The sequence below is a fragment of the Phalangium opilio genome, unplaced genomic scaffold (genome assembly GCF_054372755.1).
Source record: "Phalangium opilio isolate 3A_F unplaced genomic scaffold, DU_Popi_V2 ptg000217l_1, whole genome shotgun sequence".
Taxonomy (NCBI): Eukaryota; Metazoa; Arthropoda; class Arachnida; order Opiliones; family Phalangiidae; genus Phalangium; species Phalangium opilio.
Genome location: NW_028324218.1, coordinates 2,801,221 through 2,813,838, shown reverse-complemented (window position 1 = coordinate 2,813,838; position 12,618 = coordinate 2,801,221). Strand labels below are relative to the sequence as shown.

Below are 12,618 nucleotides of genomic sequence, written 5' to 3'. Positions count from 1 at the left end.
TTCAAACATTTTTAATTTCAAAAATATACCTACATTTTTAGTACCAACTTTGCAGATTTATGAACGACCCCTTTAAAAGCTCGAAGCCGATTTAAGTTCGAACGAATCAATCGTAACACTGCATTTTAAGGTACTCCTTGTGATTGGTCGATTATTTTTTTTTTATTTTTTATGATAGAAACATTGCAGCTTTATTAACGACCCCTTTAATAGCTTGAAGACGATTTTAGTTCAAATGAACCAATCGCATCACTGCATTTTAAGGTACTCCCTGTCATTGGTCGATTTTCAATTTGTTTTTAATAGGAATATTGCAGCTTTATGAACGACCCCTTTAATAGCTTGAAACCGATTTTAGTTCAAACGGGCCAATCATATCACTGCATTTTAAGGTATTCCCTGTGATTGGTCGATTTGAATTTTTTTATATAATATAAACTTTGGCAGCTTTATGAAGCACCCCCTTCGAAAAAGGACGAAACCGCTTCAAAATACATTGAGTTAAAACTAGCCAATCATATCACTCCCCTTTATGGTACACTCTTGTGATTGGCCCATTTCTTAAAATAGTCTTACATTATGTCAAAACTTTGAGATAATTCCCTTTAGTTATTAAAATTGAAGACTAGAATAGAAACCACGCGTAAACAACGATCTGAATTGAACTGAATTTTCGTATGGTAGCAATTAAAATCCAAACCGGTTAGGCTTAAATTAGGCCCAAGAACATTAACTTTAATTGTGACGCTTACGAAAAACGTAACGCGTATTTAACGATGTCTGAAGAAGAACTCTTTTTCTCTGCAATGGAAGTTATTATTAGTCATTTAAATTCAGAACGAATTCAAGCCATTAAAATGCGCCGGGAATTTTTTTTTTATTCAATGCGGGTTCATCTTCCTTGAAAAAAACTGGTGTTGCCAAAGAAACCCATTAGAATTTTGTAAATAATTTAGAGCTACAACTACGAGTTATGCAAAGGCCCTAGTCACTTCACTTGGAACGTCCAACTAAATACTTGAGAAAAACATTCACCCTGTTTTTCACAATTTATAGGTGTAGTGAATTCCTAAATATTTGAATGGAATTTAGGCTTATCTAGCTTTTTTATTTACTAGATGGGTTTTCAGCAAGAGTTAGAACTACTAAGCCTAGTTTAGTACTTTTTGAGCATAAATTTTAAAATCCTAAGCCTACTTTTGAAGCCTAACTTACTGTAATCTTAAGCCTATTTTTGAAGCCCAACTTATTGTAATCTTAAGCCTATTTTTGAAGCTCAACTTATTGTAATCTTAAGCCTACTTTGAAACTCGACTTACTGCAATCTTAAGCCTACTTTGAAACTCGACTTACTGCAATCTTAAGCCTACTTTTGAAGCCCAACTTATTGTAACCTTAAGCCTATTTTTGAAGCCCAACTTATTGTAACCTTAAGCCTATTTTTGAAGCCCAACTTATTGTAACCTTAAGCCTACTTTTGAAGCTCGTCTTATTGTAATCTTAGGCCTACTTTTGAAGCCCAACTTAGTGTAATCTTAAGCCTACTTTTCGAGCCTTAAAATAGAAAATTCATTATCCCTTAAAGTCGGCCTAACAAACATTAAACCTAAAAATAGTCTTAACAAGGCCTAAACTTTAAATGTAGTCTTAACAAAAATGAAGCTTAAAAGTAGGCTTAACAAACTTTCAAACCCTAAATGTAGGCCTAGACTTAACAAGTGTTAAACGATATAAAACAATTTAAAAATAGAAGTTTAGTGAAATAGATGTATTATTTTGAGTAATAAAACTTATTGAATCACCCCCTTACCGACCGTAGTAGCTCTAGCCGGGCGTTTAATACCAAAAAATTTCGTTTGAAGAAATTTCTTAAACGCTTGGTTAGTCAGTTGGCGTTCGTCTCTTGTAGTGAATTGTCACGCGGTGATTTCTCTTAATTTGGATATAAAATAGCAACAGACCGTTTCAATTGGAAAATATATATTTAAATTGATTTCTTATTGGAATTTTTGCTGTGGTTTTTATTGTGTTTTGTGAATTATTACTCTGGGATTATACTTCGTTGTTCGTTTTTACCTATTTTGAAATTCATACTTGAACTTGGATTTGAATTATTTGGTGGTAAGTTTTTATTTAATTTTAATTCATACTTTAATAATTACCTTTTTAATTATTTATTTATTTGTTTATTTATTTATTTATTTATTTTTTGAAGTAATTATGTTTTCGCATTTGTGCCGGGCGAGATTATGGCCTAGACCCAGGAAGAAATCAACAAGTGGTAGTGGTGAGTTAATTTTAATTAAATATTGCGCGTAAAATTTAAAAAGATAATTAATTCATACGAATTAAGTGAAATGAGTAATTCATTTTTAAGCAATTATATTTAAATTTCATCGTCGTTAACTTATCAGAATTCAAGTTTAACTTTTATCTGGAAACGTTTCTTGATTTTTATAATAATTTGAGTGAATTTCCCCTCGTTATTAAATTTCTATAGTGTCTCCCCTTCTATAGTGTCTCCCCCCCTCGTTGGTACGCTTCTATAGTGTCTCCCCCCTCGTTGGTACGCTTCTATAGTGTCTCCCCCCTCGAATTTTCCCTAATTGCAAAGCATTCTCCCGAAAACAGTCCCAAATAAATCAAAAAAATCAATCAGAAAACCGAATATTTCCATAATTTTCAAATTTCTTTTGTCAAATCTCCGGTTGTAAATAAGATGACTCCTTACGGCAGGCAACATTTTATAGACCAAAATGTCCTCTTTAAACTAGTGTTCTCGAATTTTCCCTAATTGCAAAGCATTCTCCCGAAAATACAAATTAATTTAGAAAAAATACCAAAAACACAAATTCAAAATTCATATTCATATTATTACTCCAGGTGTTTTAGGGTATCCTTACTCCATGCTTCATAAAAAATAAGTTACGTGTAGAGTCCGGTATAGATTAAACCTACTTTAACATGCGGGAGAGTTAGGCCTAATAAAAAAAATCAAAAATCAAATCAGTCAATGATAACAAATTTCTTTTGCTCAAGAAGTTAAACTCAAAACTTCTAGACTGAAAAGAAACGTGCCTTTTTTTAAAAAAATATTTTCATTTTATTTTTTGCTAGCGTGGGTATTTTATTTGAACAGTACGTTGATAAAAATTATTAAACCGAAATTTTATTCATGGTTACGTACTGGGTCAAAGGCCCGTTTTTTTTTGGGTTTTTTTTACTTTAAAGTGATAGTGTCGTGATTTATGACTTGTGATACTTTCTCTTTAAAAATAACTTTAAATGCCCCTAACTTTCTTATTTATTGACCAATTTGGACCTTTTTTGTCTTATTTTGTTGCTCAAATTGAGCTCTATAAGCCTCTATTCTTTGAATTAGTTTCATTATTAATAGAAGGTGATAATTTTGAAGTAAACTGTAGGTTCGATTAACTTCTACAATCCTTTCTATAGAAATAGGCGTAACTTGTTTAGTTTTTGACCGATTTAGACCTTTTTTTGTCTTATATTGAAGCTTTAATTGAGCTCTATAAGCCTCTATTCTTTGAATTGGTTTCATTATTAATAGAAGGTCATAATTTTGAAGTAAACTGTAGGTTCGTTAACTTCTACAACCCTTTCTACAAAAGTAGGCGTAACTTGTTTAGTTTTCGACCAATTTGGACCTTTTTTGTCTTATTTTGAAGCTTAAGTTATAAACTTGAACCCCTTAATATCATAAGTTTTTAAGTGATATGTTCCATCCATAAGTATGACACTATCTATACAAGTTTGTCATGCTAACCAACTTATTCTTTAATTTAAAAAGGGTTTCAAAGTTTATCACCTCAAGTTATGGACTGTTTTTAATGAGTGTATTTAATTATTAGGTCTATTTCCATGAATCCATTGAGGTATATTTTAATTTCTTTTAACCATCAAAAAATCCCCAAGTATTAGGTCATTTCCTTTTACAATCATTTTTTCAAAGTCTCAAAAACCTGTCTAAACATTTTTCCTTAATATTTAACGCATAAATTAATCCCTAACCTTCGGTTCTACTTTTCTTACTGAATTCTTACTTAACGTGAATTTGTGCTCATTCAACAATGAATATTGTTATTTATGACATTAGTAAATTCAAGGTGTACCCATTCCAAAAGGTTAAGGCAAGAAGTGATATCTATCGTTTACTAGGGAGAAGGTATAAATTCATTCATCCACATTTCTAGCTCTTTATCTCCAGCAGTTCAAACGTTACGTAGGTCCAGAGTTAATCCCCGCCTCTAAATTACAACAACCAGCATCTGATTGGTTCTTGAAACCTCGTGCACGTCAGCGCGACGCGAATGAGTACGAAAATTACAGTCATATTTTCCGACTGAGGAGAGAAGGCGAAATAGCCCGGCGCCTCCTTTTACGTCCCCCCTTGTATTTTGAAAGGGACTATGGCAGGACTATGGCGCGCGCCAATAATTACTTAGGCATGTTATACCTTCTCCCTAATAAACTAGATATCACTTCTTGGTTAAGGGTTATTATAGTTTGCCGAAGTAGAATCATGCAGTGGAATGCATGGATGGTAAGTTCTGTGAGAAATCAATCAATTAATCCACCTCGAGTCCGAAAATGTATTTAGCATCTATACTTCTGTGACCACATCGATTTTGTTTGACCCCCCCCACCCATAAGGGACATGTACTGACCACCCCCTAACACAAGTTAAAGTTGTGAACATTGATTGGAAACAGTGTTTTAGGGATGATCCCCTTACTTAAATTTAACGAAAGAAACCCGCAGAAGTCTAGGAATTTGTGGCAACCCTTTTCAAAAATGACTTCGATTTTTTAACGACAACAAATCAAAAATAAATTAAATAATTATAGGATGTTTTGATGGATGAATTTCATAAACAAAATAAAACCTTCATATTATGGATATAATTTAGATAAATTCATGTATGGTTTCAGACAAAACGTATATGTGTACAGGGTGTATTGATAAGTCTGGTTTTATCCCCTGATTTTATAAATTAAGGGGCAGTGTTCTTTGGGAAATCAATGTAACTTCTATCTCCATTTTGTTTATCCCAACTTCCTAAGTGACACTGTTTTTGAGAATTATGATTTGATGAGTGTTTTAGTGATGACCCCTTAATTAAATTTATTAGTAATCATTGTCTAAATCAGTTTCTTAATTAAATTTAAGAGAGTCATCCGTAAAATACTTTGAAATACAGTCTTAACTCGAAAACTGTGAGTGTCGCTTGTGGCTAATTAACAAAATGGAGATAGACTAAGAAGTATAGAACATTTTCGACTCAAAATTGATAAATTGATTTTCCAAAGAACAATATTTGAACATCCCCCTTAATTTATGGATGCATGCAGACTTATCAGAAACACCCTGTATGTATATTAAGTTTTTTGGACCTCATAGCTTACTCCCTTGATAATTATAATCCCCCTTAACATTTCTGTCTCCGATTTCCAAGAGCAAGGAGGATTTTTTATTTTTTTTTTATTTAATGATTTACAAAACTCATTAAAAACGAAAGGGGGCAGGACAATAACCTTCTATAATATTTACAGACTTCTGTCTGAAGGGTGCCTGCCACTTTTTTCAGCACCCCAAAAAATCCCCAAGTAGCTTTTCACGGCCTAAGTAACATATCAACGAAAAGTATAATATCAAGTCACTCGACGTTTCAGTTTATAAGTGATATGTTCCATTCATAAGTATGATATGCACTACCTATACTTTGTCGTAATGCTACTGAGAGACTTACAGCAGCTCGAGATAACTAGTTCGAGAAGGAGAACGAGGGGGAGCGACTGAATTGAAGTCCTAAGTACACACTCGGTGGTGGTTAATTAATTTTGCAGCTAGGACCTATTCCATCTAGGCACTCCTATTTAGTCTGCATTACTAAGCCCCCCTTTGACAGCAGCGCCTCACCACTCACCAGGCCTCCCTCGCTTTACCTCCTCGAATCTATGACCTACCTCATTCACTCACTTCAAAAATACAAGCCTTTCAGTTTGTCATGACCAGAGATTAATTAAACAAACTTATGGAAGGAACATATCTTATAAACTTATGTCTAAAGCGGCATACTTATCTTAATTTATATTACTTATGTTTTCTGGATATATATGTATGAAGATGTAAAGAAGTATATGGGAAAATGCTGATCTCGCGGATCTCTAGCGCTATTTGCTACCCCCTTTTTGTTACCCTCCCCCTTAAAGTGAAAGTGCTATAAGAAAGTTCGTTGGAAATTCGTGTAGAGCTTGATTTGGGCGTCAGATTAAGACCGAGAACGACAAAATCGGGCCAAAATTGGAAAAGTTATGACGAATGTTAATTTCAAAAAATTACTCATTTTAAAAATAAACGTTTGATGGCACGTGCTATGTCAAACACAAAATTGGCGCGTAATCTTGATAAATTTGGCGCGTAAAGTGATAATTTGGCGCGTGATATTATAAACTTGGCGCGAGATTTAGAACGGTTTTTGGCGGGAAGTAACGCGATTGGTTGAAAGTTGCAACTGTTAATTTATGTATAAAATCTGAATCTATTTTTATTTTTGAAATTATTTGAATGCCGATAAGTCTATTCACCCTCTCTTTAAGAAAATAGAAATGATGGGAAGGTCTGAGTGGCGGGTTTGGAGCAGACAAACCGCCCCATCCGAATCGTATCGTAGGTGTAACACGCGAGCCAGAGAAAAAAAAATTCTAGAGAAACGACTCCTCTGGTTTAATTTACATATATTTTCTATAAAATAGAAGCCAAAAATATTCGGTAGTAATATTAACTTCAGGTGCTCCCGACTTTCGGGACGGACGAGTGTACCTTGAGGGTACAGTGTCGTCGTGGTTCTTAATTAGTTAATTTTTACTACCGGAGTTTAAATTTTTGATTAGGTTATGAGTATGGAGTAGTTTTTAGCAGTTTTCATTGTTAAAATACCCCCCCCCCATCAATCGATTGATATTTTCATTAATTTAATGTTTATATACAGCCCTTATAAATAACGCGGGCCTTCTTAAAAATCGTCTGCTAGTATTTCCTCAGAATTTTGGCGGTCTTTTCTCAGAATAGAAAAAACATGATTTGGTTTTTATTTGTATTTATGGAATGCGACATTGCTCGAAGCTATAGTCAGTCACACTCTGTAAATTGTGAAAAAATTCCCCTTTTAGGCCTTGGTGAAGAAGTTTTCTTAGGCTTAACGTTTCTAGACCTACGCAATAGTCCGCTTGAACTTTGAGAGACTTCGTTTTTTTAATTTTATTTACCTCAGACATTTTAAACTTAGTTTCTTGTCTTATAGTTTCAAGGTTAAGTTTATCTGTACTTAGAAAAAAGAAAGTTCCTTTTTTTTATTTTATTTCAACGCCGGTTCCCTCCCCTTATCCTGTCTCGAATCTAGTCAACCTTGAATGAATGCGATAATGAACCCATTTTTATTTTTTTCTTGTTTAACGTTAGGCTTAGTATCCGTAATCGTTGAAGCGAATCAAGAATCATATTATCAGTTTTTGATTAATGTTTAAGACGCGGTGATTGTATTTCAATAAAAACTTAAAGTTTAGGGTAAAATGAAAAGTTAAGCGGTCCCGCGGGCTATGTTTAAATATAGCTCAAGTTACCTCCGGCAAGGGTGTAAACTGAATTGAACTCCTTGTTGTCTGCTATTCCTCGCGGACATTCAGAAACGATTTTGTGAGAAGCCGTGTAGGTTACACTCCGGTTTATCGTTAATAAAGCGAAAAATATTGCTCTTAATCCTTAATTAAAGTTAAATTTAGCTAAATATAAGTAAAAATATGCTTTCTACCAAGGGCTGTCGCGCTTTATTAATATCCCGATTCAAAAACGCAGTATTTTTGAAACAACGATGTGAAGCCTTGGCCTCATTCCATCATGGACCTCAAAGACCTCTAACCTCCTTACCATGTGGATCGAGTTTTACTATAAATCATCGAAATCCAGTTCGATTTAATTCGAATGAAGTTCAACACGCTCCCAAATTACAAAAAGAGAAAATTCTATCAACTGTCGAGCTGGTTAAACGTGAACCATTGCTTAAAGAAGCCTTTAAAGGAAAGTTTGACGTCAATGTTCTAGCATTCCCAGAGGTGTTAAATCCAGATGAAATTGCGAATCTCGAATATATGGTGGAACAAGTACGTTATTTCTTTCGTACTCAAGTTGATTCCGCTCAAATCGACGCGGAGGGAAAGATTCCTGATCATGTTATGCAAGGTTTGAGACAATTGGGACTTTTTAGTCTATCAGCTTCGGAAGAGTACGGTGGCATCAGTCTGAAAGAAACTGTTTTGACACAAATTATGGAGATATGCGGTACAGATCCTTCGATAGGATTAATGTTAACCAACCATCAAAGCTTTGCCTGTCATGTATTAGAAAAATACGGTACTCCTGAACAAAAAGCGAAGTACTTACCGAACTTATGTTCTGGTGAATGTATCGGAGCTATTTGTGTATCTGAAGAAACAGCGGGAAACGATTTAGGTTCGATCGAAACTAAAGTCGAACCCACAATTGATAATGATGGATATATCATAAACGGAAAGAAAATTTGGGTTTCAAATGGTGGAAATGCAAACTTATTCCTTGTTTTCGGTAAATGCAACGTAATAACTTACGATGGAAGTAAAGAATCAAAGTTAGGGGCGTTAATCGTGGAAAGGAATACGAAAGGAGTAACAGTTCATGGAAACGAAGATAAACTCGGTGTTAAAGGCCTCAGCATGTGTACTGTTGAGTTTGACAATGTTACAGTTCCATCGATGCAATTGATCGATTCATTTGACAATGGGATTGAGATTGCAAATGATATGTTATACAGAAGTCGAATAGTTGAAGCCATGCTTGTCTCCGGTTTATTAAAAACACTCGTTAATGGAACAATTCAATACGCGATACAACGTGAACAATATGGAAAACCTTTAGCGGAATATGAGAACGTTCAAGAAAAAGTTGCTAGAATTGGTACAAACGCGTATGCTGTTGAAAGCATGGTTTATTTAACAGCTGGACTTAAAGATTCGACAAGTAACCCGGATTTAGTTCTGGAATCAACAGCTGCTAAAATATTCGCTTCTGAAACACTATGGAAGTGTGTTAACGATTGTATGGATATCTTCGGAGCTCGGTCCTACACTAAAGCAACTCCTTTGGAACGAATTCTTCGGGATGCTAAAGTGTTTTCTATTGTCGGTGGAACAAACGATGTTCTAAGGCAGTTTATCGCGTCTATGGGTGTCAAGAACTTTGCCAATATTCGTGCTGATAACATTGAGGAAATGAGAAATCCGTTGTTCTACCCGAAAGCTAATTTGAAGAAGATGATCGAACATTATTTAATTGAACAAGGAAGGTTTAAGTTGAAGCAAGATTTAGCCGGGTTCTTGCATCCTAGTTTGAAAGCTGATGCTGATGAGTTAGAAAAAGTTCTAATTAGATTAAATTACACAATGGAATTGCAGTTAACGCGACACGGAGCAAATGTCATGGATAAACAAATCATTCTCAGGCGACTTGCTGATGTAATTACTTCAATTTACGCGCAAACCGCGGTACTGTCAAGATCCTCGCGTTCTTATTGTATTGGATTAGCTAATGCTGATGTAGAACTATTAATGGCAACTGCTTTTTGTCAGGAGCAAACTGTATTGGTCAATAAATTGCTTGATGAATTGCAGTTAACCGATTTTGATGTTGTAGATCCGACTTTGATTAAAATATCCAAAGTTTTGTTTAAAGATAAGTTGTATAAAGTTACCAATCCTGTTCAAAGAAATTGGTAGTTGTGACTGTAGAGTACTGTTCTATTTAAAAATAAAGTTTTTCCGCAAATGTGTAACTTAATTAAAATCAAGTTCATTGTAGATTTAATTATGTTTATTCTTTAAATAAAATGTTTAGTTGGAATTCTAGTGTTTTTAATGCGTATTTTAATTTGGTTTTTAAAATAAATTTTGAGGTAACATAACTGATTATACCTTAAAAGAACGGCCTTTCTCTAAATATAGAGGGAAAAATATTAAAATTAAAATAAATGATCTGTTATTACAAAATAATTAGCGTTTAATAGTCTTAAAAACGAGGACTACTACGCCGCCATTGCTTTAGTGTCTGCCATTACGGGATTGGTTGAATTCTAACAGGCGAAGAGAGAGAGGTTAGCGCAGGGCTGGAAATAAGCACAGTACGCTGGACATAAGCTTTCCGAAGTTTTGATAGCTTGAATATGGAGATGAGACACTATATTATTTTAGGAAAGTGAATTTAATTTTCGGTATAATATTTTTCTTTTAGCGTCATCTTCGCCATCACCTGATGATTTAGAGACGGATGTTCAACAAGAGAAGACTAAAAAACCTTCCGAAACAGTTGCTAAAGTGACAGATGACAAAAAACTTGAGAAAAAGGACATCCGCGAATTGGATGAGGGGAAAACGAGCCATTTAGAGTATTATCTGAATTGGTTATTAAAGGTACGTAGTATCCTCAGGCAGTCCTGCGTCATTGAGGTGAGATCTACGGAATCTTATCTAATTGCAAGGCGTATGTTTTTTGTCTTGCAGATCAGCGAAACTCAAAAAGATCTTCCAATCGATCACAACTGCGCTTGCAGTAAGTCAACTGACAACCCAGCCTACGGTTTAAACTCGTCGGTTGTGACGCAATCACATAAGCAAACCGTGGTAGCGACGCAATTACCCATCACCAAACCTAAATCGACTCCCTTTCCCATAGCCACGATTGTCGATGCCGTGAAGAACAATCATCAACCTACTTCGACACCCATTAACAACGCACGTCGAGTGAGTAGCCCCCGCTTGAGAGCAACTCCAGTATCCATTAGATCATACGGTAAACGACATCACAAAATTAAAAGACCAGAATCGGCCTTGAGTATATCTTCCAATAAATCTCGTACTCACGGTCATCACTGGGAAAGTGGTGGAACAGCTCAGGATGTCATGAAACCAACTATAAATTGTGCCGAAAATCGGGTCCGTAAACGAAACCATATCCCAAGGCGGCGTTCCAGTCGGTGTCAAAGACAACAACATAAAATTGCTATCGAAGAAGTTGTGAATCTATTCGGGAAACATTTCAACAAGGCCTTGCAGATGAAACAAAATTGTGAGGAACCCGATGAAACGTCGGTTACTGTTACAACGGGACAATTTGAACCAGCAGATATGACCACAAGTACGGACTTGGTTGCTGGGTATTTGTACGCCACGTTGAAGAATGAACAATTACTTTCGAATCGTTCGCGAGCTAAAAACGCCACCATAGTGAAGAAAGTAGTTCCGAATTTGTCCGAGAAGGAAAAGTTGTCCAACTTGAACTGCAGAGTCAAAACAGACGTACCTTGCGTCATTAAACCTGTTGAGGTGAACTCCAAGACTGCTCAAGCGGGTCAAGTCACGAGATTGGACGCTGAGGCATTGCTGAAGAAATCCAACAAACTCAATCCGACTAAAGTGTCCATGGTGGTCATGCAATGTTGTAGATTCCTACCCAGTTTGGACAAGAACATTCCAACGGGACAAGCCGAGCGATCTTTACCCATGGGGACGCTAGTCACCGCGTTGTACCGCGAGAAGGATCATTTGTATGTCCGTACCGCCCATGGTAATGTTGGTTTTATACACAAAAGTTGTTGCGAGACCATTGGAACCCTACCCAAACGCAAGAGCTCATTGGAAACCCAATTGAACAAACCAGAAGTTCAGGAAGTCGAAACCGTTGTGCCTTCTAACGATTGTGTACTCATAAATGCCAAAACCGCGAAGGTTAAAACCTTGCTGACGTCAACGGAACATCGTAGCGCGTTTCGGGAAGTGAAACCATCCAACGTGGCAGATAGAACTAAGTTGAAAACTTTAGCCGCGGCAACCCAACGAACTGTTACAGCCACTGGCTCCAATATACCACCATCTTTCTTTAACCCCGAATCGACCTCAACTTTGCATAAAAAGAGTAACGAACGTAAGCCTAAAGATGCCCCGAACACTAAAGAACTTGTAGTCATCAAGGACTATAATGGCGGATACAAAGGCGTCATAACGACGACCATAAACGTCAAGAAGGGGGACATTGTAACGGTTGTTAAGAATGACTTTGATAATTGGATTTATGTTAAGTTAAATTCGGGGAAAATGGGCTTTATTCCCACAAGTTGTACGGCCAAAGTTGGATTTCTGTAATAATTAGGCTTAGCGAGAAAAATTATCTATTAAATCTCAATCTAAACTACTATTCATGCGAGTGAATATGTAATTTAGGTTCCCAGTTAAAGATGAGTACTTTCTAAAAATAACAAGGCTTATTTTCAAGTAAAGTACTTTCTAGAATAAGGCTTAGAGTAGCAAGGGGTTAAAGGTTATGTGAGATACTCGTCACATATCAGATGTAGGAATTTGTGTATCTAAAGTAGTTTTAATTAAATAAATATCTGAATTTTGTTTATATCAGCCATAATTTTATGGTTTCATCTGAAATTTTTAATAAATTTTCCAGTGCGTTGTGTACATTTTTGTTTTTCCCGCCAAAAAGATTTTCCTAGAACATATCCGTCTA

General features: G+C 35.6%; 1 protein-coding gene and 1 pseudogene across 2 annotated transcripts; both read left to right on the top strand.

Annotated features, from left to right (window-relative positions):
- Positions 1-142: 142 nt before the first annotated feature.
- LOC149615640 (uncharacterized) lies at positions 143-12,519 on the top strand. 2 transcript variants are annotated; one of them, XM_089856663.1, is made up of 4 exons: positions 143-2,121; positions 2,216-2,287; positions 10,339-10,517; positions 10,608-12,519. In XM_089856663.1, the coding sequence occupies exons 2-4, from the start codon at positions 2,221-2,223 to the stop codon at positions 12,243-12,245; spliced, it is 1,884 nt and encodes a 627-aa protein (XP_089712789.1). In that variant the 5' UTR covers positions 143-2,121; positions 2,216-2,220; the 3' UTR covers positions 12,246-12,519. The 2 variants fall into 2 exon arrangements, with proteins under 2 accessions (XP_089712789.1, XP_089712790.1); XM_089856664.1 differs by lacking the exon at positions 143-2,121 and having other exon boundaries at positions 2,132-2,287.
- On the top strand, positions 7,379-9,951 carry LOC149615641 (complex I assembly factor ACAD9, mitochondrial pseudogene; annotated as a pseudogene).
- Positions 12,520-12,618: the final 99 nt, after the last annotated feature.